Source organism: Ranitomeya imitator, chromosome 3, assembly GCF_032444005.1.
Source record: "Ranitomeya imitator isolate aRanImi1 chromosome 3, aRanImi1.pri, whole genome shotgun sequence".
Classification (NCBI taxonomy): Eukaryota; Metazoa; Chordata; class Amphibia; order Anura; family Dendrobatidae; genus Ranitomeya; species Ranitomeya imitator.
The window spans coordinates 43,491,293-43,516,313 of record NC_091284.1 but is presented as its reverse complement, the minus strand read 5'-3'; the positions used below and the strand labels follow the sequence as shown (position 1 = coordinate 43,516,313).

Sequence of the window (25,021 nt, the reverse complement as noted above, 5' to 3'; positions counted from 1 at the left end):
CAAAGGGAGGTAAAAGTAGGGAACAGAAGGGAACCAGTTCATACTAGAGGAACATGAACCGGTAGACTAAAGGAGCAGAACAGCAGGATGCAGAGCAGAATAGCAGGATGCGCAGCAGAGCAGAGCCACAGGTTGCAGAGCAAAGAGTAGCACTGCTGGTTGCGGAGCAAAGAGCAGAGCCGCAGGATGCGGAGCAAAGAGCTGCAGGATGCGGAGCAAAGAGCAGAGCCGCAGGATGCAGAGCAAAGAGCCGCAGGATGCGGAGCAAATAGCCGCAGGATCCGGAGCAAAGAGCAGAGCCGCAGGATGCGGAGCAAAGAGCCGCAGGTTGCGAAGCAAAGAGCAGAGCCACAGGTTGCGGAGCAAAGAGCAGAGATGCAGGTTTCGGAGCAAAAGGAGTGAACACAAGGAAACACACAGTGGGATAGGAAAGGCTACATGCAGGGATTCAAATGGACACAGGTATAGGACTTAGTTCAGACAGGGTTAGGTAGGGGATAAGGTACAGGAGCAAGTATTCAGACCAGGGTATGCAGCCTCCTGGGAGGTAGAAATGAAAGACAGGATAGAGGAATGGACCATGGTATGTAGCCCCCTGGGAGGCGGAAACGAGAGATACACATAGACAGGACCTGGCAACTCAGCAGCAAGACACTAACTGAGAAAGTACGTTACACCGGCATCCCCAGGGATGGAAATGCCTTAAGTACCTGATGCTTCTTGGCAATTGACTGGGGACACCTTAGGATGGTGCACACAGTCTCTACAAGTATCAGGAAGTGCTGGGGCCGCGGCCCTAAGCATACAGCCAGGAAGTAAGCAGACAGCAGGCAGGAGACATGAGGTTCACAGCATGGAGCAGACAGAGGACAGAACTCACAGCATGGCCTGGAGGGGTAAGGCTACTTTCACACTGGCGTTTTTTTTAATACGTCGCAATGCGTCGTTTAGGGGAAAAAACGCATCCTGCAAAGTTGTTTGCAGGATGCGTTTTTGCCCCATAGAGTTACATTACCGACGCATTGCGACGTATTGACACACGTAGCAATCGTCTTGCGACGGTTGCGCTGTGTTGTGGCGGACCGACGGGAGCAAAAAACGTTAAATGTAACATTTTTTTGCAGCCGACGGACCGCTTTTTCCGACCGCGCATGCGCGGCCGGAACTCCGCCCCCACCTCCCCGCACCTCACAATGGGGCAGCAGATGCGCCGGAGAAATGCATCAGCTGCACCCGTTGTGCAGCACAACAAACGCTAGCGTCGGAATCTCGGCCCGACGCATTGCGACGGGGAGATTCCGACGCTAGTGTGAAAGTAGCCTAAGTAAGATGGTGTATCTGCTTGATGAGAGATGGAAAGCCATGCAGTGATGCAGGCAGGGACGTTACAAGCGCACAGCCGACAGCTGCTGGATTGTCACCTGTATGGTGATGCTATTCCCTTATATCTTAGGTCAGTAAAAAGACATATTGGCGGTCATTAAGGGGTTAATATACTGAATGTGGATCTGGTGCTGTATTCATGTACGGATGGTGGTTCCGGAGCTATTTTCATCTACTGATGGTGGTTCTACTGCTGTATTCATGTTTTGATGGTGGTTCTGGTACTGTATTCATATTTGGAAGGTTTTAATATATTCATGCATTGATGGAAGTTCTGGTGATGAATTCCTGTACTGATGGTGGTCCTGTATTAATGTACTGATGGATCTGGTACTGTAGTCATCTACTGATAGTGGTTCTGGTGCTATTTTCATGTTCTAGTGGTGGTTCTAGAGCTTTATTCATGTTCTGATGGTGGTTCTAGTGCTATATTTTTGTTTTGATGAAACTTTCATGTATCCATGTACATATGGTAACTGTACTGATGATGGTTTTGGTTATGTATTCATGTGTGATGGTGGTTGTCGTGGTGTATCTATGTTATTATTATTATTATTTATTTATATAGCACCATTGATTCCATGGTGCTGTACATGAGAAGGGGTTACATACAAGTTATGTAATCTATGGATTGGTAAAGGTTCTGGTACTGTATTCATGTACCGTTGATGGTTTTGGTGATGTATTCTTGTGCTAATGGTGGCTCTAGTGTTCTATTCATGCACTGATGGTGATTATTCTGACTCCATGACTAAACAGAAAGTGTAGGGCGCTGTGAGACACCATTTCTAGGCTGTCTCTTTGAAACCTTACACATCGTGATGTCCTCTGATAGTTTTAACTCAACTGTAGGAGGAACGCATGAAAATTCCAGAAGGTTTATTTTCCAGCTGAATTCTTGAAGATATGCACATATACAGCAGGTAAAAAATACTTTTCAGAAACAGGACTGCATACACATGACCTTCTAAGATGGCTGATAGATTGTGAATGATGAAGAAGGGAGGGTTACTGACATCAGAGACAGACAGGGAGAGAGGAACGACAAACTTCTAAAGAGGGTAAAGCTTATTGCAAAGCAAGGAAACTGAACTATATAACAACGCAATGATAATGCAATACTGTCTGTATGATTCCCAAATCACAGGATATGATTGTTCTGCCTTCATATACTAATGATGGTTCTGTGCTTTATTAATGTACTTATGCTTGTTTTGGTGCTGAATGCATGTACTTTTGCTGGCTCTGGTGATACATTCATGTATCGATGGTGATTTATTTGCTGTATTCATGTACTGATTAGGGCTCTGGTTCTGTACTCTTGCTTTTTGATGTTGTGGTGATGTATTCATGCACTGATGATGGTTATGGTGATGTACTAAGACTCTAGTGGTGGTTCTGGTGCTGTATTTCTGTACTAATGATGGTTCTGGTTATGTATTTCTGTACTGTTATTGCTTCTGATTGTGTTCAGATGTAGAAATTCATAACTTGTCAGATAACATGCTACATTACTACGTTTATAAATGTCACGAGCGGGTCATGTCCTCCCAGGAGATCTGGGGTGAGAAAGTCAGTATGTATTGTGAATCACTCATCTTCCATTTAGCCGATGTGTTTGTGTTTTAAGTTAAATAGATTTAGTTTCATTTGGTGCTGGTAATTTTCTCTCCCTAGAAAATATGGTCAGACTTTCTCTTCCTTGCCAGTAAAAGCTAACATCAATGACATCTTTTGTGAAAGTTGTGGATGAGGTTCTTTATTTTCTCAGATGGTAAAGCTGCAACTCTTCTTGACAAAAAGCCTCCAGCTCTTGTAAATTCATGGGCTGTCTAGCATGAACTGCGTGCTTGAGATCTCCACAGAGTGGCTCAATGATATTGAGGTCAGAAGATTGAGATGTCCAATCCAGAACCTTCACTTTGTTCTGCTGTAGCCAATGACAGGTCAACTTGGCCTTGTGTTTTGGATTGTTGTCATGTTGGAATGTCCAAGTACGTCCCATGCGCAGCTTTCGGGCTGATGAGTGCAAATTTGCCTCCAGTATTTGCTGATAACGTGTTGCATTCATCTTTCCGTCAACTTTGTCCAAGTTTCTTGTGCCTTTGTAGCTCACACATCCCCAAAACATCAGTGATCCACCTCCGTGCTTTTCATCATAGGCCTTGTTGACCTCTTTCCAAATGTAACGTTTAGGGTATGTTCTCACTCGGCGTTTTTTCTGTGTTTTTGAAATACTCATTTTCAGCTGTTTTTCATAGTACCAGCAAAGCCTATGAGATTTCAGAATTCTCATGCACACACATTGGTTTTTTTTGTCATCAGGATTTTGTAAAGAAGAAATATAAGCCAGCTCACCCGTGATGCATAAACCAAACTTCAGGAACACGGACCCACTGTGTCCAGGCGTATAAAGTCCAAAAAAAAAAGAAGAGAATGTCCAGCTTCACTGAATCCGTAAAAAAGAGTTTTCTTTAATCACAAACTTTAAGCATAGAGGATACAGACTTCAGCACGAACCAAATGAGTAAGAATCTCAACGCGTTTCTGGAGACTAAGCTCCCTTAATCATGGTTAAGGGAGCTTAGTCTCCAGAAACGCGTTGAGATTCTTACCCATTTGGTTCGTGCTGAAGTCTGTATCCTCTATGCTTAAAGTTTGTGAATAAAGAAAACTCTTTTTTACGGATTCAGTGAAGCTGGATATTCTCTTCTTTTTATTAGGATTTTGTGCTTTGCTGCTTTTTTTGGACAGAGAGCATGTCACTTCTTTCAGCGTTTTTCACCCATTGGCTTGAATGGGTGTTGAAAAAATGCTGCAAAAACGTAGGTATCATTATTTGCAGTTTTTTTCTGCAGAAAAGTCATGGACATTAGTATGAACAAAGAGATGCAAGTTATCCAAAAAAAAGAACACACCAAAAAACGCATCAAAAACGCACCTAAACCTGCGTCTTTGCCGCAGCTTCTTTACTGCCAAGAAATCAGGTTTTGCTGCAGAAAAAAAGCAGCAAAAATGCCCAGTGTGAACATACCCTTATGGTTGTGGCTAAAAAGTTAAATTTTGGTCTCATCACTCCAAATAACCTTGTTCCAGAAGTTTTGAGGCTTGTCTCTGTGCTGTTTTGCGCATTGTAGGTGAGATACTTTGTGGCAGTTGCACAGTAATGGCTTTCTTCTAGCGACTTGACCATGCAGACCATTTTCTTCAAGTGCCTCCATATTGTGCATCTTGAAACAGCCACATAGCTTTCAGAGAGTCCAGTATTTCAGCTGATGTTATTTGTGGGTTTTTCTATGCATCCCGAACAATTTTCCTGGCAGTTGTGGAAGAAATTTTTGCTGGTCTACTTGACCGTAGTTTTATTTTTACAGAGCCCCTGATTTTCCATTTGTTAATCACAGTTTGAACCATGGGCCGTTAGAAAATTTTCCCACGGTCCAGAGTTCACCACAGTTCAGGCTGTGAGGGAGCGCAGCTTCAGTGACATCACCACTAGTCACTGAAGCTCTGCTCTCAGCAGTTTATTCACCAGTGGTTTTCAGCCAGGACGGTCGCATCTTGGCACCGCCCAGGTTGAAAAGCACCATCCAGTTTGAAAACTGCATATTCCCCAGATATGGATTACTGCATGGAACACATTGACGGAAAGGTATGGGTATATTGTTGGTTTGTTATTTTACATTTATTACAGGAGATCAAGGGCTTCACAGGAATTAGGTGTGGTTGTAAGTATGGTTTAATTAAGAATAATAAAGGAGTCTGTGTCTTTATTTCAATTAAAGGATTTTTTACTGGGTGTCTGTGTTTTCTTAACTATTTATCTATGTGGTTAGTAATAGGGGCGTCCTATTGACGCCTCTCCATTACTAACCTCGGGGCTTGATGTCGCCTGACGATGACATCAGCCCCCACAACTATTGCCCCACTTGCCACCGCTACAGGGCAAGTGGAAAGAGCAAGGCTAAGTGCCGGAATTAGAGAGGCACCATTTCTGGGGCAGGTGAGTGCTGATGTTTTTTGCCAGTGGGGCCAATATCCATGGCCCCTTCCTAGGCTATTAATATCAGCCCGCAGCTGTCTTCATAGCCTTTGCTGGTTATTAATTATGGGGGGATCCCACGTCATTTTTTGGGGGGATCCCCTATTTTAATAGTCAGTAAAGGCTAAGTATACAGCTGTGAGCTTATATTAATAGCCTGGGAAGCTCCATGGGTATTACCCCATTCCTAGGCTATAAACATCTGCCCCCAGTCGTTTGCTTTCCCGCCGCTGGTTGCAAAAATTGCGTGGGAGCCCCCACCCTTTTTTTCCATAATATTTTATTAATTAAAACATGTCCAGTAATTTGCACACACTGTACTAATTGTATTTGTCACTGACATCTATATCTATTCTTTTTGTATATACTGTAGGTAATCCATCTCTTCTATCCTATTGGCTCCTGCAGTGATTTTACAGAAGCCGTCAGATGAATTACCAGCTTTTCTTCTATCTATTTATCTATCTATCTATCTATCTATCTATCTATCTATCTATCTATCTATCTTTCTGTGCAATATAAATACACACACACTGTGTGTGTTACTGACATGTGTGTATATATATATATATACTGTATATATGTATATATTTTTATTCTATCTATTCTATTCTAACCTGTCATTGTGATTTTACTGTATGCAGCACATGAATTACTGGCTTTTCAAAGGACACCAGTGCGTAATAAACGGACAGCACTTGCATTGGCGAGTCTTGCAGCAAATCGCAGCATGCTACGATTTTTTTCTCAGTCCGATTTCAGCTGAGAAAAAAATAAATCGCAGATGAGATGTAACACATTGAATAACATTGGTCAGAGTGCAATCCGATTTTTTATCGGATTGCACTTGTCCGTTTTTCTCGCAAATGAGTATGAGCCCTAATTCATTAAAAGGCATAGACTTCTTAATGAGTTGGGAGCATCTAACAAATGCCATGCACCTTTGTCAGAAATGGTATTACATTTTTGCCATAATTTACACTACTAGAGTAGCATGAATTTTGATGGCAAGAGATAGATGCTACTGTGAATGCGCTACCTCCGATGCCATTTTCCTGAAGTTCATTTTTTTTTTCTAAGCCAACAATATTATGGTATATGCAGTATGTTAAACAGGAGGCAGGTCACTGAAGGACCAGTGACCTGTCATAAACCCATAAGGATGCACATGTAAGCAGAGCACCACATAAACTCCGACCCACAGGTCGCCCCAATCCACAAGAATCTCATTAACTGAAAAATACAAATTACAGGTTAAAAAAATGACAAGATGCATTTCATCAAGCAATGTACCATTTTAATCAGTATAACGGCGCCAACCTGACAATGCCTGTAGTTTCCTTAGCAAACTCCTATTGACAGGTTCAATTTAAGTCTGTTGTACTGTTATGCTCTTTGGTGAAAGGATGTAAGTGATGACTCCTCAGACTCAAAATGCAGTGAATCCACATAACTAGGGTCCAATGTATTTATAAAATATTGCAGTATATAAATCTGTGAAGCAGTAGATTAAACCAGAAACCATAGTGATACAGGAACAATATAATGCAGGTTTCTTTGACAACAAGAGATAGATGATTCACCATCTAACAAGTTAAATATAGAAACTCTAGGCTGTCTGTCCTTGCTTCTTTATTCAGGGAACTGTCAGTCACTTAAACATAAAACTTCCACAGAGGAAAGAACATTTTTTTCCTGTATAATTTTACTTTAATCATAAAATGTTTAATCACATGACAATGTTCTAGCCCTGCTAGAGGCGCGAGGACAAGTTTTCTTGCAGAAAAATGACTGATCTCGCATGTATAGATAGCTTGTCACTCAGGGTTCAAATGAGGGGTAGGTAAGGTAGGCACCCGGCCAGGGCGCTACCTCCTGCCTTCCCAAGGGGGGCACACTATGGGTGAAAAATGACATTACTGAATGCCTGTTGTCACTCAGCAGCTTTCTCCTTTCGCAGTAATTCAGCACAGTGACGGCCGGGGCACATGCAAATAGGGCAGCAATGTCAGTTACTGATGCTGCTCACCCCTCTCTATGACTGCGTTCTGGCCATCACTCTCTCCCTGCACTCAATTGGATTTGTGTCTGTCAGACGTGAATATAACTGCTGCGAGCAGTGCCGCTGGCACAGGAGTAGAGGAGCAGTAATCAACTCCCTGCTCCGTCGGGAACTCCAGCAGAACGCAGGCCACGTCCGGTCTACGCCCTGTTGGAGATGGCACATGCAGAGGATGACAGATGGTGCTTTGCACTCCCATAGGCATGGAGCGCATATTCATTACCTTAATGAGTGATATCACATGACCGCTGAGCACAGGAAGGGCTGCCGCACCAGGACAACCGAGATGCAAGGACGTGCAGCGACCGTGCGAGGAGGGTGAGTATGACGAGCCATGCATAAAAGGGGGAGCACATCGAGCCTTGAATACAAGGGGGAGGACGCCGAGCCATGCATTCAAGGGGGAGGACGCCGAGCCATGCATACAACTAGGAGACCAGGGGAGCCACACATAGCAGGACAGGGATGAGGGGCAATGCATATCCGGCTTATACTCGAGTCAATAAGCTTACCCAGTTTTCCCTGACAAAAGTAGGTGCCTCGGCTTCTACTCGGGTCGGCTTAGGCTACTTTCACACTAGCGTCATTCGACGCACGTCACAATGCGTAGTTTTGAAGAAAAAACGCATCCTGCAAAGTTGCCTGCAGGATGCGTTTTTTCTCCATAGACTTTCATTAGCGACGCATTGCGACGGATTGTCACACGTTGCATCCGTCGTGCGACGGATGCAACGTGTTTTTGCAGTCCGTCGGGACAAAAAAAGTTGCTTGCAACGTTTTTTTGTCCGTCGGGTCCGCTTTTTCCGACCGCGCATGCGCGGCCGGAACTCCGCCCCCTCCTCCCTGGACCTTACAATGGGGCAGCAAATGCGTTGTAAAACTACATCCGTTGCCCCCATTGTGATTTTACTTCACAGCATGCGTCGGTACGTCGGCCTGACGCACTGCGACGGGCCCATACCGACGCTAGTGTGAAAGCAGCCTTAGACTCGAGAATATACGGTATATTTTTCCCACAACAGTTTTGTTTTAGCCCCAAATGTTTCATTTTCACAAGGATTGCAGGAGAAAATGGACCGCAAAAGTTGTTGTGCAATTTCTCCTGAGTACACCGATACCCCACATGTGGGTAAAAACTACTTTTAAGACACAGTGCAAAGCTCAGAAGTGCCATATTAGAGATCAAATTTTGCTGGACTGGTTTGAGATTGCCATGTCACATTGGTAGAGCCGCTGAGGTGCCAGAATAGAAAAATCCCTTATAAGTGACCTCATTTTACAAACTACTACACCTCTCAATGAATTAATCTAGGGGTGCAGTAATAATATTGACACCACAGATGTGTCATAGAATTTTACACCATTGGGCAGTGAAGAAAAAACAATTACATTTTTACCACCAAAATGTTGTTGTGGCACCAGATTTTACATTTTCACATGAGGAAATGGGTAAAAATGGCACCAAAATTTGTCCCACAATTTCTGTTGAATGTAGAAAATACCCTATATGTAGCTCTACAGTACTGCTAAGGCTGCTTTCACACATCAGGTTTTTGGTTTCAGGCACAATCCGGCAGTTTCAGGCACAATCTGGATCAGTTTTTTTCTTATGCCTGATCCGTTTTTTCCCCATAGAGTTGTATTACTGCCGGATTGTGCCTGAAGGACATGTGTTTCATCCGTTTTGTGCCGGATCCGTCCTGCAACGTTTTTTGTGTCCGGCGAAAAAGCCTGAAGGGACGTTTCCAGCAATAAACGCATGGAACTGATGTGTGAAAGAACATTTCTGGCGACCGAATCCGTTTTTTACACACTGAGCATGCCCAGAAGCTTTGTTTTTTATTCTGGCATGGAAAAATCTCTCTCTCTCTCTCCTCCCACCAGGAACTCAAAAAACATGCGCAGTACATAGAGCCGGATCCAGCTAAAAAGGATCCGGTGCATCAGTTTCCATCCGTTTTTTCACAATTTACACCGGATCCGTTTTTTAGCAAATTTGCCGGATTGTGCCTGAAACCAAAAACCTGATGTGTGAAAGCAGCCTTAGCCACACGGCAAGACTTGGGAGGGATGGAGAACTATTTGCCTCCTGGAGCATAAATTTTCTTTCAATAGTTTGCGAACTCCATATACAGAGAGTCTAAGTGCTAGAAATGCAGAATCCCCCTCAAATGACCCCATTTTGGAAATTATACACCTTTTGGAATTTATCTACAGGCATAGTGACGATTTTGACTCCATGGGTGTTTTCCAGAAACAAGCAGTAGTGGATTTTGCTGAGTGAATTGCAAACTGCCATTGTAGTGCCCAGTAAGTTGTAGTCACCAATACGCTGTAGTGCACAGTGCATTGTACTACCCAGCTCATGCTTCTGGAGACACGGACCTGTAAATTAGGCGGGCTGTCATCACCACAGAAATGCCAAACATTTCAATGCTAAATTTGGTTTAGGGACACTTAGGGGCTCAGAAAGAAGGGGGCAATTAGATTTGAGAGCGCAAAATTTGCTGAATTTCTTTTCCATAATTCTGCAGACAGGGCCATGTAGAGGCTTGTTGTTTGCGGGACGACTTGACTTTTTTATGGTACAATTTTCGGGCACATGACCTTTTTAGATCGCTTTCTATTCCGATTTTTGGCCCTTTTTCAGAATAAAAACTATTTTATAGAAGAAAGAATTATTTTTCATCTAATTATTCTCAGAGCTATAACCTTTTTTCTTCCACTGACTGAGCTGTTTGGTGGGTTGTTTTTTGCGGGACAAGATGACATGTTGCATGTTGTATGTCGCATGTGGTATAGTGCATGGCGCATGTGGTATGTCGCATGTGGTATGTCGCATGTGGTATGTTGCATGTCACAAGTAGCATGTCGCATGTGGTATGTCGCATGTGGTATGTCGCATGTCACATGGCGGATGTCGCATGTGGTATATTGTATGTCGTATGTCACTTGTGGTATGTTGCATGTGGTATGTTGCATGTAGTATGTTGCATGGCACATGTGGTATGTTGCATGTGGTATGTCGCATGTCACATGGCGGATGTCGCATGTGGTATATTGTATGTCGTATGTCACTTGTGGTATGTTGCATGTGGTATGTTGCATGTAGTATGTTGCATAGCGCATGTGGTATGTTGCATGTCACATGTAGGATGTCACATGTGGTATGTCGCATGTGGTATGTCGCATGTCTTATGTAGCATGTGGTATGTTGCATGTGGTATGTCGCATGTTGTATGTAGCATGTCGCATGTGGTATGTCGCATGTGATATGCTGAATATGGTATGTTGCATGTCGCATCTGGTATGTTGCATGTCGTATGTTGCATGTGGTATTTTGCATGTCGCATGTGGTATGTCGCATGTAGTATGTTGCATGGCACATGTGGAATGTTGCATGTCGCATGTAGGATGTCACATGTGGTATGTTGTGTGTCACATAAGGTATGTCGCATGTGGTATATTGCAATATAGGCCAGTAAGTCTAACCTCTATTGTTGGTAAAATATTTGAAGGGTTTCTGAGGGATGTTATTCTGGATTATCTCAATGAGAATAACTGTTTAACTCCATATCAGCATGGGTTTATGAGAAATCGCTCCTGTCAAACGAATCTAATCAGTTTTTATGAAGAGGTAAGCTATAGACTGGACCACGGTGAGTCATTGGACGTGGTATATCTCGATTTTTCCAAAGCGTTTGATACCGTGCCGCACAAGAGGTTGGTACACAAAATGAGAATGCTTGGTCTGGGGGAAAATGTGTGTAAATGGGTTAGTAACTGGCTTAGTGATAGAAAGCAGAGGGTGGTTATAAATGGTATGGTCTCTAACTGGGTCGCTGTGACCAGTGGGGTACCGCAGGGGTCAGTATTGGGACCTGTTCTCTTCAACATATTCATTAATGATCTGGTAGAAGGTTTACACAGTAAAATATCGATATTTGCAGATGATACAAAACTATGTAAAGCAGTTAATACAAGAGAAGATAGTATTCTGCTACAGATGGATCTGGATAAGTTGGAAACTTGGGCTGAAAGGTGGCAGATGAGGTTTAACAATGATAAATGTAAGGTTATACACATGGGAAGAAGGAATCAATATCACCATTACACACTGAACGGGAAACCACTGGGTAAATCTGACAGGGAGAAGGACTTGGGGATCCTAGTTAATGATAAACTTACCTGGAGCAGCCAGTGCCAGGCAGCAGCTGCCAAGGCAAACAGGATCATGGGGTGCATTAAAAGAGGTCTGGATACACATGATGAGAGCATTATACTGCCTCTGTACAAATCCCTAGTTAGACCGCACATGGAGTACTGTGTCCAGTTTTGGGCACCGGTGCTCAGGAAGGATATAATGGAACTAGAGAGAGTACAAAGGAGGGCAACAAAATTAATAAAGGGGATGGGAGAACTACAATACCCAGATAGATTAGCGAAATTAGGATTATTTAGTCTAGAAAAAAGACGACTGAGGGGCGATCTAATAACCATGTATAAGTATATAAGGGGACAATACAAATATCTCGCTGAGGATCTGTTTATACCAAGGAAGGTGACGGGCACAAGGGGGCATTCTTTGCGTCTGGAGGAGAGAAGGTTTTTCCACCAACATAGAAGAGGATTCTTTACTGTTAGGGCAGTGAGAATCTGGAATTGCTTGCCTGAGGAGGTGGTGATGGCGAACTCAGTCGAGGGGTTCAAGAGAGGCCTGGATGTCTTCCTGGAGCAGAACAATATTGTATCATACAATTATTAGGTTCTGTAGAAGGACGTAGATCTGGGTATTTATTATGATGGAATATAGGCTGAACTGGATGGACAAATGTCTTTTTTCGGCCTTACTAACTATGTTACTATGTTACTATATGTCACATGTGGTATGTTGCATGTCGTATGTGGTGTGTTGCATTTTGCATGTGGTATGTTGCATGGCACATGTATGTTGCATGTCACATGTAAGATGTCGCATGTGGTATGTTGTGTGTCACATGTGGTATGTTGCATGTCGCATGTTGTGTGTCGCATGAGGTATGTTGCTGTCGTATGTCGCATGTAGTATGTCGCATGTGGTATGTTGCATGTTGCATGCCGCATATCGCATGTGGTATGTTGCATGTCACATGTGGCATGTTGCATGGCGCAGGGTGGTATGTTGCATGTCCCATGTGGTATATCGCATGTGGTATGTCGTATGTTGCATGTGGTATGTTGCATGTCACATGTCGTATGGTGCATGTCACATGTGGTATGTTGCATATCGTATGTCGTATGTTGCATGTCGTATGTGGTATACTGCATGTTGCATGTCGTATATCGTATGTGATATGTTGCATGTCGTATGGCGCATGTGGTATCTTGCATGTCGCATGTAGTATGTTGCATGTGGTATTTTGCATGTCACATGTGGGATGTCGCATGTGGTATGTTGCATGTCATATGTAGCATGTCGCATTAGGTATGCTGCATATGGTATGTTGCATGTGGTATGTTGCATGTCGCATGTGGTATGTTGCACGTGGTATGTTGCATGTCGCATGTGGTATGTTGCATGTGGTATGTCGCATGTGGTATGTTGCATGTCGCATGTAGTGTGTTACATGGCACATGTGGTATGTTGCATGTCATATGTCGCATGTGGTATGTTGCATGTCACATGTGGTATGTTGCATGTCACATGTGGTATGTTGCATGTGGTATGTTGCATGGCACATGTGGTATGTTGCATGGCACGTGTTGCATGTCACATGTAGTATGTTGCATGTGTTATGTTGCATGTTGAATGTTGCATGCCGCATGCGGTATGTTGCATGTCGCATGGTGTATGTTCCATCATGTATGTTGCATGGTGTATGTTGCATGGTGTATGTTCCGTGTTGTATGTTGCATGGTGTATGTTCCATGGTGTATGTTGCATGGTGCAGGGTGCATGGTGTATGTTGCATGGTGTATGTTCCATAGTGTATGTTGCATGGTGTATGTTCCATGTTGTATGTTGCATGGTGTATGTTCCATGTTGTATGTTGCATGGTGTATGTTCCATGTTGTATGTTGCATGGTGTATGTTCCATGGTGTATGTCGCATGGTGTATGTTCCATGGTGTATGTCGCATGGTGTATGTTCCATGGTGTATGTCGCATGGTGTATGTTCCATGGTGTATGTTGCATGGTGTATGTCGCATGGTGTATGTTCCATAGTGTATGTTGCTTGGTGTATGTTCCATGTTGTATGTTCATGTTGCATGGTGTATGTTCCATGTTGTATGTTGCATGGTGTATGTTCCATGTTGTATGTTGCATGGTGTATGTTCCATGTTGTATGTTGCATGGTGTATGTTCCATGTTGTATGTTGTATGGTGTATGTTCCATGGTGTATGTCGCATGGTGTATGTTCCATGGTGTATGTCGCATGGTGTATGTCGCATGGGATATGTTCCATAGTGTATGTTGCATGGTGTATGTTCCATAGTGTATGTTGCATGGTGTATGTTCCATGTTGTATGTTGCATGGTGTATGTTCCATGTTGTATGTTGCATGGTGTATGTTCATGTTGGATGGTGTATGTTCCATGGTGTATGTCGCATGGTGTATGTTCCATGGTGTATCTTGTATGTACTCGGTTGTTAGATAGATGAGATAGATAAATAGATAGAAAGAAGGAATCAGAAAGTTAGAAGGAATAACATAGATAGAATGAGATATATAGATGTAAAGAAATAGAGAGATAGATGTAGATAGATAGATAGATAGATAAGTGATTTTGTCACGTTATGTCCTGGATGGGAAAAGCTTTCCGGCGTCCAGAACTACACAATGTGCATAAACACACTTCCGGGGCACAGAGGTTAGCGTCAGAAGCTGGCGCATGCGCAATGATCTATTGTATGCTTTGCCCACTGTTGGGCAATACATACTGCGCATGCGCTAGAGGCTAATTGTTGTGAATTCTGTGGCAGAGCTCCCTCCTGTGGTCACAAGTGGTACTTCGGCTGATTCTCTCTGGGAGCTTCCGTTTGTGGAGGAAAGTGGTACTGCGGCTTCTGAGTTTCCTCCCTCAGGTGATCTGGTGAGGTCGTTAGGTGCTTCTCTACTTAACTCCACCTAATGCTTTGATCCTGGCTTCCTGTCAATGTTCCAGTGTTGGACTTGTTTTTCCCTGGATCATTCCTGTGGCCTGCTGCTCTGCATAGCTAAGTTCTTCTTTGCTATTTGTTTGCTATTTTTTCTGTCCAGCTTGTCTAATTGTTTTGCTGGAAGCTCTGGGACGCAAAGGGTGTACCTCCGTGCCGTTAGTTCGGTACGGAGGGTCTTTTTGCCCCCTTTGCGTGGTTTTCTTTAGGGTTTTGTGTAGACCGCAAAGTTATCTTTCCTATCCTCGCTCTGTTAAGAAAGTCGGGCCTCACTTTGCTGAATCTATTTCATCCCTACGTTTGTCTTTTCATCTTAACTCACAGTCATTATGTGTGGGGAGCTGCCTTTTCCTTTGGGGTATTTTTCTGAGGCAAGGTAGGCTTATTTTCTATCTTCAGGCTAGTTAGTTTCTCAGGCTGTGCCGAGTTGCATAGGCAGAGTTAGGCGCAATCCACGGCTGCCTCTAGTGTTGTTTGGAGAGGATTAGGGATTGCGATCTGCAGAGTTCCCACGTCTCAGAGCTCGTTCTATTATTTTGGGTTATTGTCAGATCACTGTATGTGCTCTGACCTCCATGTCCATTGTGATACTGAATTGCCTTTCATAACAGTACAGGAAGCCAAAAGTACTAATGATTCTCAATAGAGAGAAAAAAGAAGTTCTGAGACCATTTTTTTTTTCTTTGCACTGTGTTGTGCCTTTTTTTTCCCCTAGACATTTGGGTGGTTCAGTACACAGGTGTAGCGATGGACATTAGAAGTCTGTCTTCATTTGTGGATCAGCTCTCGGCAAGAGTACAAAAGATTCAAGACACTATTGATCAGAAATCTATGTTAGAACCAAGAATTCCTATTCCTGATTTGTTTTTTGGAGATAGAACTAAGTTTCTGAGTTTCAAAAATAATTGTAAGCTATTTCCGGCCTTGAAACCTCGTTCCTCTGGTGATCCAGTTCAACAGGTTTTGATTATTATTTCTTTTTTGCGCGGCGACTCTCAGGACTGGGCATTTTCTCTTGCGCTAGGAGATCCTGCATTAAGTAATGTCGATGCGTTTTTCCTGGCGCTCGGATTGCTGTACGATAAGCCTAATTCAGTGGATCAGGCAGAAAAGAATTTGCTAGCTCTTTCTCAGGGTCAGGATGAGATAGAGGTATATTGTCAGAAATTTAGAAAGTGGTCAGTGCTCACTCAATGGAATGAATCTGCGCTGGCAGCTATGTTCAGAAAGGGTCTCTCTGAAGCCCTTAAGGATGTCATGGTGGGATTTCCTATGCCTGCTGGTTTGAATGAGTCTATGTCTTTGGCCATTCAGATCGGTCGACGCTTACGTGAGCGTAAATCTGTGCACCATTTGGCGGTATTACCTGAGCTTAAACCTGAGCCTATGTAGTGCGATAGGACTTTGACCAGAGTTAAACGGCAAGAACACAGACGTCTGAATGGGCTGTGTTTCTACTGTGGTGATTCCACTCATGCTATCTCTGATTGTCCTAAGCGCACTAAGCGGTTCGCTAGGTCTGCCACCATTGGTACGGTACAGTCAAAATTTCTTCTGTCCGTTACCTTGATCTGCTCTTTGTCATCGTATTCTGTCATGGCATTTGTGGATTCAGGCGCTGCCCTGAATTTGATGGACTTGGAGTATGCTAAGCGTTGTGGGTTTCTCTTGGAGCCCTTGCAGTGTCCTATTCCATTGAGAGGAATTGATGCCACGCCTTTGGCCAAGAATAAGCATCAATACTGGACCCAGCTGACCATGTGCATGGCTCCTGCACATCAGGAGGTTATTCGCTTTCTGGTGTTGCATAATCTGCATGATGTGGTCGTGTTGGGGTTGCCATGGCTACAAGCCCATAATCCAGTATTAGATTGGAAATCCATGTCGGTGTCCAGCTGGGGTTGTCAGGGGGTACATGGTGATGTTCCATTTCTGTCAATTTCGTCATCCACCCCTTCTGAGGTTCCAGAGTTCTTGTCTGATTACCGGGATGTATTTGATGAGCCCAAGTCCGATACCCTACCTCCGCATAGGGATTGTGATTGTGCTATCAATTTGATTCCTGGTAGTAAATTCCCAAAAGGTCGACTGTTTAATTTATCCGTACCTGAGCACGCCGCTATGCGCAGTTATGTGAAGGAATCCCTGGAGAAGGGGCATATTCGCCCGTCATCGTCACCATTAGGAGCAGGGTTCTTTTTTGTAGCCAAGAAGGATGGTTCACTGAGACCTTGTATAGATTACCGCCTTCTAAATAAGATCACGGTTAAATTTCAGTACCCCTTGCCATTGTTATCTGATTTGTTTGCTCGGATTAAGGGGGCTAGTTGGTTCACCAAGATAGATCTTCGTGGTGCGTGTAATCTGGTGCGAATCAGGCGAGGCGATGAATGGAAAACTGCATTTAATACGCCCGAGGGTCATTTTGAGTATCTAGTGATGCCATTCGGACTTGCCAATGCTCCATCAGTGTTTCAGTCCTTTATGCATGACATCTTCCGAGAGTACCTGGATAAATTCCTGATTGTGTACTTGGATGACATTTTGATCTTCTCGGATGATTGGGAGTCTCATGTGAAGCAGGTCAGAACGGTTTTTCAGGTCCTGCGTGCTAATTCTTTGTTTGTGAAGGGATCAAAGTGTCTCTTTGGTGTGCAGAAGGTTTCATTTTTGGGGTTCATCTTTTCCCCTTCTACTATCGAAATGGATCCTGTTAAGGTCCAAGCCATCCATGATTGGACTCAGCCGACATCTCTGAAAAGTCTGCAAAAGTTCCTGGGCTTTGCTAATTTTTATCGTCGCTTCATCTGCAATTTTTCTAGTATTGCCAAACCATTGACCGATTTGACCAAGAAGGGTGCTGATGTGGTCAATTGGTCTTCTGCTGCTGTGGAAGCTTTTCAAGAGTTGAAGCGTCGTTTTTCTTCTGCCCCTGTGTTGTGTCAACCAGATGTTTCTCTTCCGTTCCAGGTCGAGGTTGATGCTTCTGAGATTGGAGCAGGGGCTGTTTTGTCGCAGAGAGGTTCTGATTGCTCAGTGATGAAACCATGCGCTTTTTTTTCCAGGAAGTTTTCGCCTGCTGAGCGAAATTATGATGTGGGCAACCGAGAGTTGCTGGCCATGAAGTGGGCATTCGAGGAGTGGCGTCATTGGCTTGAAGGAGCTAAGCATCGCGTGGTGGTATTGACTGATCATAAGAACTTGACTTATCTCGAGTCTGCTAAGCGGTTGAATCCTAGACAGGCTCGTTGGTCGCTGTTTTTTGCCCGTTTTGACTTTGTGATTTCGTACCTTCCGGGCTCTAAAAATGTGAAGGCGGATGCTCTGTCTAGGAGTTTTGTGCCCGACTCTCCGGGTTTGTCTGAGCCGGCGGGTATCGTCAAGGAAGGAGTAATTGTGTCTGCCATCTCCCCTGATTTGCGGCGGGTGCTGCAAAAATTTCAGGCTAATAAACCTGATCGTTGTCCAGCGGAGAGACTGTTTGTCCCTGATAGGTGGACCAATAAAGTTATCTCTGAGGTTCATTGTTCGGTGTTGGCTGGTCATCCTGGAATCTTTGGTACCAGAGAGTTAGTGGCTAGATCCTTTTGGTGGCCGTCTCTGTCGTTGGATGTGCGTGCTTTTGTGCAGTCCTGTGGGATTTGTGCTCGGGCTAAGCCCTGCTGTTCTCGTGCCAGTGGGTTGCTTTTGCCCTTGCCGGTCCCGAAGAGGCCTTGGACACATATCTCTATGGATTTTATTTCAGATCTTCCCGTTTCTCAAAAGATGTCAGTCATTTGGGTGGTCTGTGATCGCTTTTCTAAGATGGTCCATCTGGTACCCTTGTCTAAATTGCCTTCCTCCTCTGATTTGGTGCCATTGTTCTTCCAGCATGTGGTTCGTTTACATGGCATTCCGGAGAATATCGTTTCTGACAGAGGTTCCCAGTTTGTTTCGAGGTTTTGGCGAGCCTTTTGTGGTAGGATGGGCATTGACTTGTCTTTTTCCTCGGCTTTCCATCCTCAGACTAATGGCCAGACCGAACGAACCAATCAGACCTTGGAAACATATCTGAGATGCTTTGTTTCTGCCGATCAGGATGACTGGGTGTCCTTTTTGCCTTTGGCTGAGTTCGCCCTTAATAATCGGGCCAGCTTGGCTACCTTGGTTTCGCCATTTTTCTGCAATTCTGGGTTCCATCCTCGTTTCTCTTCAGGACAGGTTGAGTCTTCGGACTGTCCTGGTGTGGATACTGTGGTGGACAGGTTGCAGCAGATTTGGACTCATGTAGTGGACAATTTGACCTTGTTCCAGGAGAAGGCTCAACGTTTCGCTAATCGCAGACGCCGTGTGTGTCCCCGACTTCGTGTTGGGGATCTGGTTTGGTTATCTTCTCGTCATATTCCTATGAAGGTTTCCTCTCCTAAGTTTAAACCTCGTTTCATTGGTCCGTATAGGATTTCTGAGGTTCTTAATCCTGTGTCTTTTCGTCTGACCCTCCCAGATTCTTTTTCCATACATAACGTATTCCATAGGTCATTGTTGCGGAGATACGTGGCACCTATGGTTCCATCTGTTGACCCTCCTGCCCCGGTTTTGGTGGAGGGGGAATTGGAGTATATTGTGGAGAAGATTTTGGATTCTCGTGTTTCAAGACGGAAACTCCAGTATCTGGTTAAATGGAAGGGTTATGCTCAGGAAGATAATTCCTGGGTTTTTGCCTCTGATGTCCATGCTCCCGATCTTGTTCGTGCCTTTCATGTGGCTCATCCTGGTCGGCCTGGGGGCTCTGGTGAGGGTTCGGTGACCCCTCCTCAAGGGGGGGGTACTGTTGTGAATTCTGTGGCAGAGCTCCCTCCTGTGGTCACAAGTGGTACTTCGGCTGATTCTCTCTGGGAGCTTCCGTTTGTGGAGGAAAGTGGTACTGCGGCTTCTGAGTTTCCTCCCTCAGGTGATCTGGTGAGGTCATTAGGTGTTTCTCTACTTAACTCCACCTAATGCTTTGATCCTGGCTTCCTGTCAATGTTCCAGTGTTGGACTTGTTTTTCCATGGATCATTCCTGTGGCCTGCTGCTCTGCATAGCTAAGTTCTTCTTTGCTATTTGTTTGCTATTTTTTCTGTCCAGCTTGTCTAATTGTTTTGCTGGAAGCTCTGTGACGCAAAGGGTGTACCTCCGTGCCGTTAGTTCGGTACGGAGGGTCTTTTTGCCCCCTTTGCGTGGTTTTCTTTAGGGTTTTGTGTAGACCGCAAAGTTATCTTTCCTATCCTCGCTCTGTTAAGAAAGTCGGGCCTCACTTTGCTGAATCTATTTCATCCCTACGTTTGTCTTTTCATCTTAACTCACAGTCATTATGTGTGGGGGGCTGCCTTTTCCTTTGGGGTATTTTTCTGAGGCAAGGTAGGCTTATTTTCTATCTTCAGGCTAGTTAGTTTCTCAGGCTGTGCCGAGTTGCATAGGCAGAGTTAGGCGCAATCCACAGCTGCCTCTAGTGTTGTTTGGAGAGGATTAGGGATTGCGGTCTGCAGAGTTCCCACGTCTCAGAGCTCGTTCTATTATTTTGGGTTATTGTCAGATCACTGTATGTGCTCTGACCTCCATGTCCATTGTGATACTGAATTGCCTGTCATAACAGCTAATGCACTGCGCAACCGCAAAAAAATGAGCGCGGTCTGTGCTATTCACAGATCGAGTTACGTCTGACACGCCGAGAGGCGGGGGGAGAGACAGCGACTAGGCCCCGCCCATCATAGCGGGGTGATTGACAGACAAAAACGGCGAGTTTACTAAGGTGTTTTGTCTGCAAAGGTGGGGAATTGGAGGATATAAATGTAGTAATATAAAGCAGAGCTCAGGCCCTATTGAATTATATTTTTATCTCATATCGAAAAAACGGGGTGACAGGTTCCCTTTAGCCCTGCATTCATCATTGCAATGCAGCAATTAGAGTTAGTTCTAGCTCCAGTTACTGCAGTTAGAAGTAGATGCCGGCTATGGAACGCACCAGGCCTCTGCCTAGTAGGGTGAGGACTCGACTGCTAAGCCTGATCCATACACTGAGACCCGACATAGGACTTACTATTATACCCTATGTTGGTTAGAATTAAGGTGTCTTTTCTCTTTGATACCCCCTAATATTGTTCTACCCCCGAGTTGTAATTCCTATGTGAGGCCACATTAGCATTATATAGGAATATCTCATTCTTTTTCTCCTCTCTCCACCAGGGACAACCCCAGCTGAATCATCTATCATAGTGACTGGACTGGAGAGCTTCACCTCCCACAAAATAATTGGAGAAGGCGTATATGGTAAAGTAAGTATTAGGAATTGTTGTCACGTCTTCCTCATGTGTGTAATGTGAAGCAGTAATATGACTCTAGGAACATCACTGCTTCATATCTTCTCATCATGTCTTTACATCGTGTCATTACACTGGCTACCCATCCACTCCAGAATCCAGTACAAAACTACTACCCTCATCCACAAAGCACTCCATGGCTCAGCACCACCCTACATCTCCTCTCTGGTCTCGGTCTACCACCCTACCCGTGCCCTCCGCTCCGCTGATGACCTCAGGTTAGCATCCTCAATAATCAGAACCTCCCACTCCCGTCTCCAAGACTTTACACGTGCTGCGCCGATTCTTTGGAATGCACTACCTAGGATAATACGATTAATCCCCAATCCCCACAGTTTTAAGCGTGCCCTAAAAACTCATTTGTTCAGACTGGCCTACCGCCTCAATGCATTAACCTAACGATCCCTGTGTGGCCTATATTAAAAAAAAAAAAAAAAAAAATAATTAACTGGTTCATGCAGCTTTACATGAACACCCAAGCCTTACACTATGGCTGGTCCGAATAACTATAGCAATTGTTACCATCCACCTCTCGTGTCTCCCCTTTTCCTCATAGTTTGTAAGCTTACGAGCAGGGCCCTCACTCCTCTTGGTATCTGTTTTGAACTGTATTTTTGTTATGCTGTAATGTCTATTGTATGTACAAGTCCCCTCTATAATTTGTAAAGCGCTGCGGAATATGTTGGCGCTATATAAATAAAAATTATTATTATTATTATTATGTCTCATGGCAGGACAGTACTTTTCTCTAGTTCTAATCTTCTCTATCCTACAGGTCATGTTAGCCACACATCAGACCTGCCAACAACAACTGGCAGTGAAGATGGTGAAGAGGCTCCTACTTGAGGACACAAGTGACAACGTCCTGATAGAACGTCAGGTCCTGGAGATGACAAGGAAGAGTCCATTCATTACTCGGGCTTTGGCCACCTTCCAGTCCCAGGTAAGAGGCTCATAATCAAACAGCTCTGAGTTTTCTATGTGTTCAATGAATGACGGTCTATGTGCTAATCTGTCTGCAATGTTCTTCTAGGTCACTACCATAGTATTACATGCATTATAAGAATACATCCAGTGCCCCATATCTAGAATATACCAATAACCTCTATTAAATCCTCTGTTTTATCACAGGACGTCTTCTATGTCATGGAATATCTCAGTGGAGGAGACCTTAGAGGCATCATGGCAACAAATGCCCCATTTCCCATTCCAGCCACCAGATAAATCAGAATGTAGATGTATTAGATGAAGACGCTGGTTGTCAGAAACATCTGGTTTTATGTCATTATTACTCTCTTAGTTTAGTGGATGAAATATTTGTGGTTGATTATTTTCTATTTTTTTCTCATCAGATTTATTGCGGCTGAGAAAATTTGTGGCCTGCAGTTTCTCCACTCCAGAGGAATCATACACAGCTAAGTGCAGAATGTCTTCTTCTGTGTAGACTTGGTATAATTACTCCTATACCCTCATACTCATGCCCCCTGTAGACAGTATCTCTGGCCATCATTTGTTTCCCAGCCCAACAAATCTAATAATTATGGTATGTTATAATTTATTTCCTTTACCAGAGATATAAAACCAGAGAATATCTTACTGGACAGCACCGGTCACTTGACGATCACTGATTTCGGTCTCGCCATTAGGAACATGTTTGACGACGCAAAGACTTCAGGTTGGGTTGGGAGTCTTTTACACATGGCTCCTGAGGTGAGGAATCATCTACATATTGCTGCGCACAAGCCTGGACATTTCAATGTCTTCTGCAGTCTGGACAAAGTTCTTATTTTCTTCATGTCTTCACAGATTCTTCTAGAGAAGCCCTACTGGTTCTCTACTGGTGTGGTAATTTATGAGATGGCAACTGGCAGATATCCATTCTATATAGGTGAATTGGATGAAACCACCATAGAGGCACTGATCAATGCTGATCCCGCCTTCCCAAAAGGACTAGACCTCCAAGCCAAATCCATCATAGAGGGGGTGAGTATAAATACACATCTCAGTATATATAATAAACCTCTTCTTAGACTAAAGTGTGCTGCCTTATTTACTTAACTATATACGAGTTGGCGACTCTAGGTTCAGCACCTGTTCACACTGAGTCTATGTTTGGATGTGCAGGTCAGGTTTTTGAAATGTATTCTCTAGCCTTCTGATCGTGCACTCCGCCTCCTAGCTTCAGGTGTTTTAATTACAGCAGGTCCAATACCCCTCCACATAGAGAGAGAATTTTAGTCTAAGAAGAGGTTTCACATGCACCCATTCAGATGGAGACGTTTATTCTCAGCGAGGTAAGGCAAGCGTAAGACCTGGTATAAGAGAGATGCCGTAAAGAGGCTACCAGGTACACATAAAATTGGCCATTTTTATGCGCTAAAAGCTCTCATTTTTCATATTTCTAGTGCAGTAATGCAGTTCAAATTTCGTGTTTTCAAGTTTGCATGTTTTAGCGCTGCAGTGTGCTGCCTTATTTACTTCACCATTCCAACTACCACCTGTAAGTATATCACCCAGAGAAGATGGTGGAAGCTGTACATTTCTATCGTGTGTATTCTTTATGACCACAGGATCTTGTATCTTCTCTCTGCAGCCACCTGTGATGACATCAGATATAATGAAAGATGTGTTATCATTCACTGAAGCCATTAAACCACCAATGGCCGAGACAGATCAAAAACTCTTTTGTGGATTCACATTTGCCAGTGACGGATGGAAGGTCATAAAGAAGACACCAAAACCTGTAATATCTCATCGAGGACCTGCAATACCCCATCACAGGTGAGTCACTGTAAACGGGACACAAATTATGGCGCTTTTTAAGACTCCCCTCTTATACTGTTAAAATGCTGCAGAGTGTAGTATGGAAACCTCTTACTGACTGCTGAGTCCACAGGGCGATCCTGGAGGCGTTTTCATATTAGGATAACCCCATGTCATATGTCTTATTGGGATATAAGAATTCTTTTTATCCTATTATCTCTCCTGGCAGAACATTTGGCAGTATTGTGAAGGCCACCTTCCACAAAATCTGGAGGAGAATAAAACGCTGGAAGTGAACAGCTTTGAAAACTGCTGTTCACTAGTTCCTATTCCACCTTCACCGCTAGGAGGGCCGTGACCTGCAGCCATATCCAATCCTTTTCCCTGCTGTAATCCGGGCTGGAAGATATTCTCGATTATGGCAATCTGCAGTGTCCGAATACAAGAAGAAGCTGGAGACCATAAAAATCCTACCAGGGGTCAATAAAATGACCGTGGACCAGCGCTTCTAAATGACATGTTGCCTCGTGCTCCCAGGGAAGGGCACTTATCCTTAGGCCGTGGTTCCCTAGAGGTTTTCCCCACAGGGGTTTTTTCCTCTGCTGAGTGCCGACGGATAAGCACAACAAGAAAATGGCAACTTGTTGTCTTTTGCCCTCGGTGGAGCTCACACCAACCAAAAGTGGCATAGAGGAACCTAAGAGGACATTTACCAGCAATAAACTGGACCATTCACCATCATGTGCTAGTAGTAGATTTTTTTTATATCCAAGTGGAAAAGAATTTTAGCTTTTACCCCTTTTGAACAAAGTGTAATGTGTTGATACAATTTATGTACTTTTCATTGGTACCATTTTGGAACACACAAGACTTTTTGGTTAATTTTAAATCTGTTTAAGTTTGCTAAATCTATTTTTGAAAGGCTGGATGAAGAAAGAAAAGTCTCTGGCAGAATTTGAGGTTTTTTAAGCATTAATTGTACAGTAGAAATAATTTGGAAATTAGTTCAGGTTGTTACAGATGCAGCAATACCAATTCTTATAGATAAAGGTGTAAAGTGCAGGTACACGTCAGGGCTGTTCTCCTGGTCACTGTGGGTCACTGCAACACTCTTACTTCCTCCAGTTTTAATAAATTTACCCGTCTACTGTGTTACAGTAGTAAGAGCTCAGCCAGGGAGTAACACCTCAGTATAAACCTGCCTTCAGTTCCCAGATTTCCATACAACACAGCTGTCTGTTCCTAAGGTGACACTTCTGGTGGCTACTAGGTATATGGCCTTGGCCACTGCTCTC

At 43.9% G+C, this 25,021-nt stretch overlaps 1 protein-coding gene across 2 annotated transcripts; it reads left to right on the top strand.

Moving 5' to 3' along the window:
- Positions 1-7,534: 7,534 nt before the first annotated feature.
- LOC138672657 (RAC serine/threonine-protein kinase-like) lies at positions 7,535-24,680 on the top strand. Of its 2 annotated transcripts, none has more exons than XM_069760841.1 (8): positions 7,535-7,805; positions 20,830-20,918; positions 21,739-21,906; positions 22,095-22,382; positions 22,535-22,673; positions 22,770-22,946; positions 23,557-23,744; positions 23,956-24,680. In XM_069760841.1, exons 5-8 carry the CDS (start codon positions 22,614-22,616, stop codon positions 24,020-24,022), a joined length of 492 nt encoding a protein of 163 aa, XP_069616942.1. In that variant the 5' UTR covers positions 7,535-7,805; positions 20,830-20,918; positions 21,739-21,906; positions 22,095-22,382; positions 22,535-22,613; the 3' UTR covers positions 24,023-24,680. The 2 variants fall into 2 exon arrangements, with proteins under 2 accessions (XP_069616942.1, XP_069616941.1); XM_069760840.1 differs by having other exon boundaries at positions 7,540-7,805; positions 22,095-22,412.
- Positions 24,681-25,021: the final 341 nt, after the last annotated feature.

What these genes read in the sequence shown, in the direction of transcription:
- LOC138672657 (XM_069760841.1), top strand. Translation starts at nt 22,614, where the DNA reads ATGTTTGACGACGCAAAGACTTCAGGTTGGGTTGGGAGTCTTTTACAC. An exon ending in TTTTACACATGGCTCCTGAG is followed by an intron (nt 22,674 to 22,769) that starts GTGAGGAATCAT and finishes ATGTCTTCACAG; the next exon opens with ATTCTTCTAGAGAAGCCCTA. An exon ending in CCTGCAATACCCCATCACAG is followed by an intron (nt 23,745 to 23,955) that starts GTGAGTCACTGT and finishes CTCTCCTGGCAG; the next exon opens with AACATTTGGCAGTATTGTGA.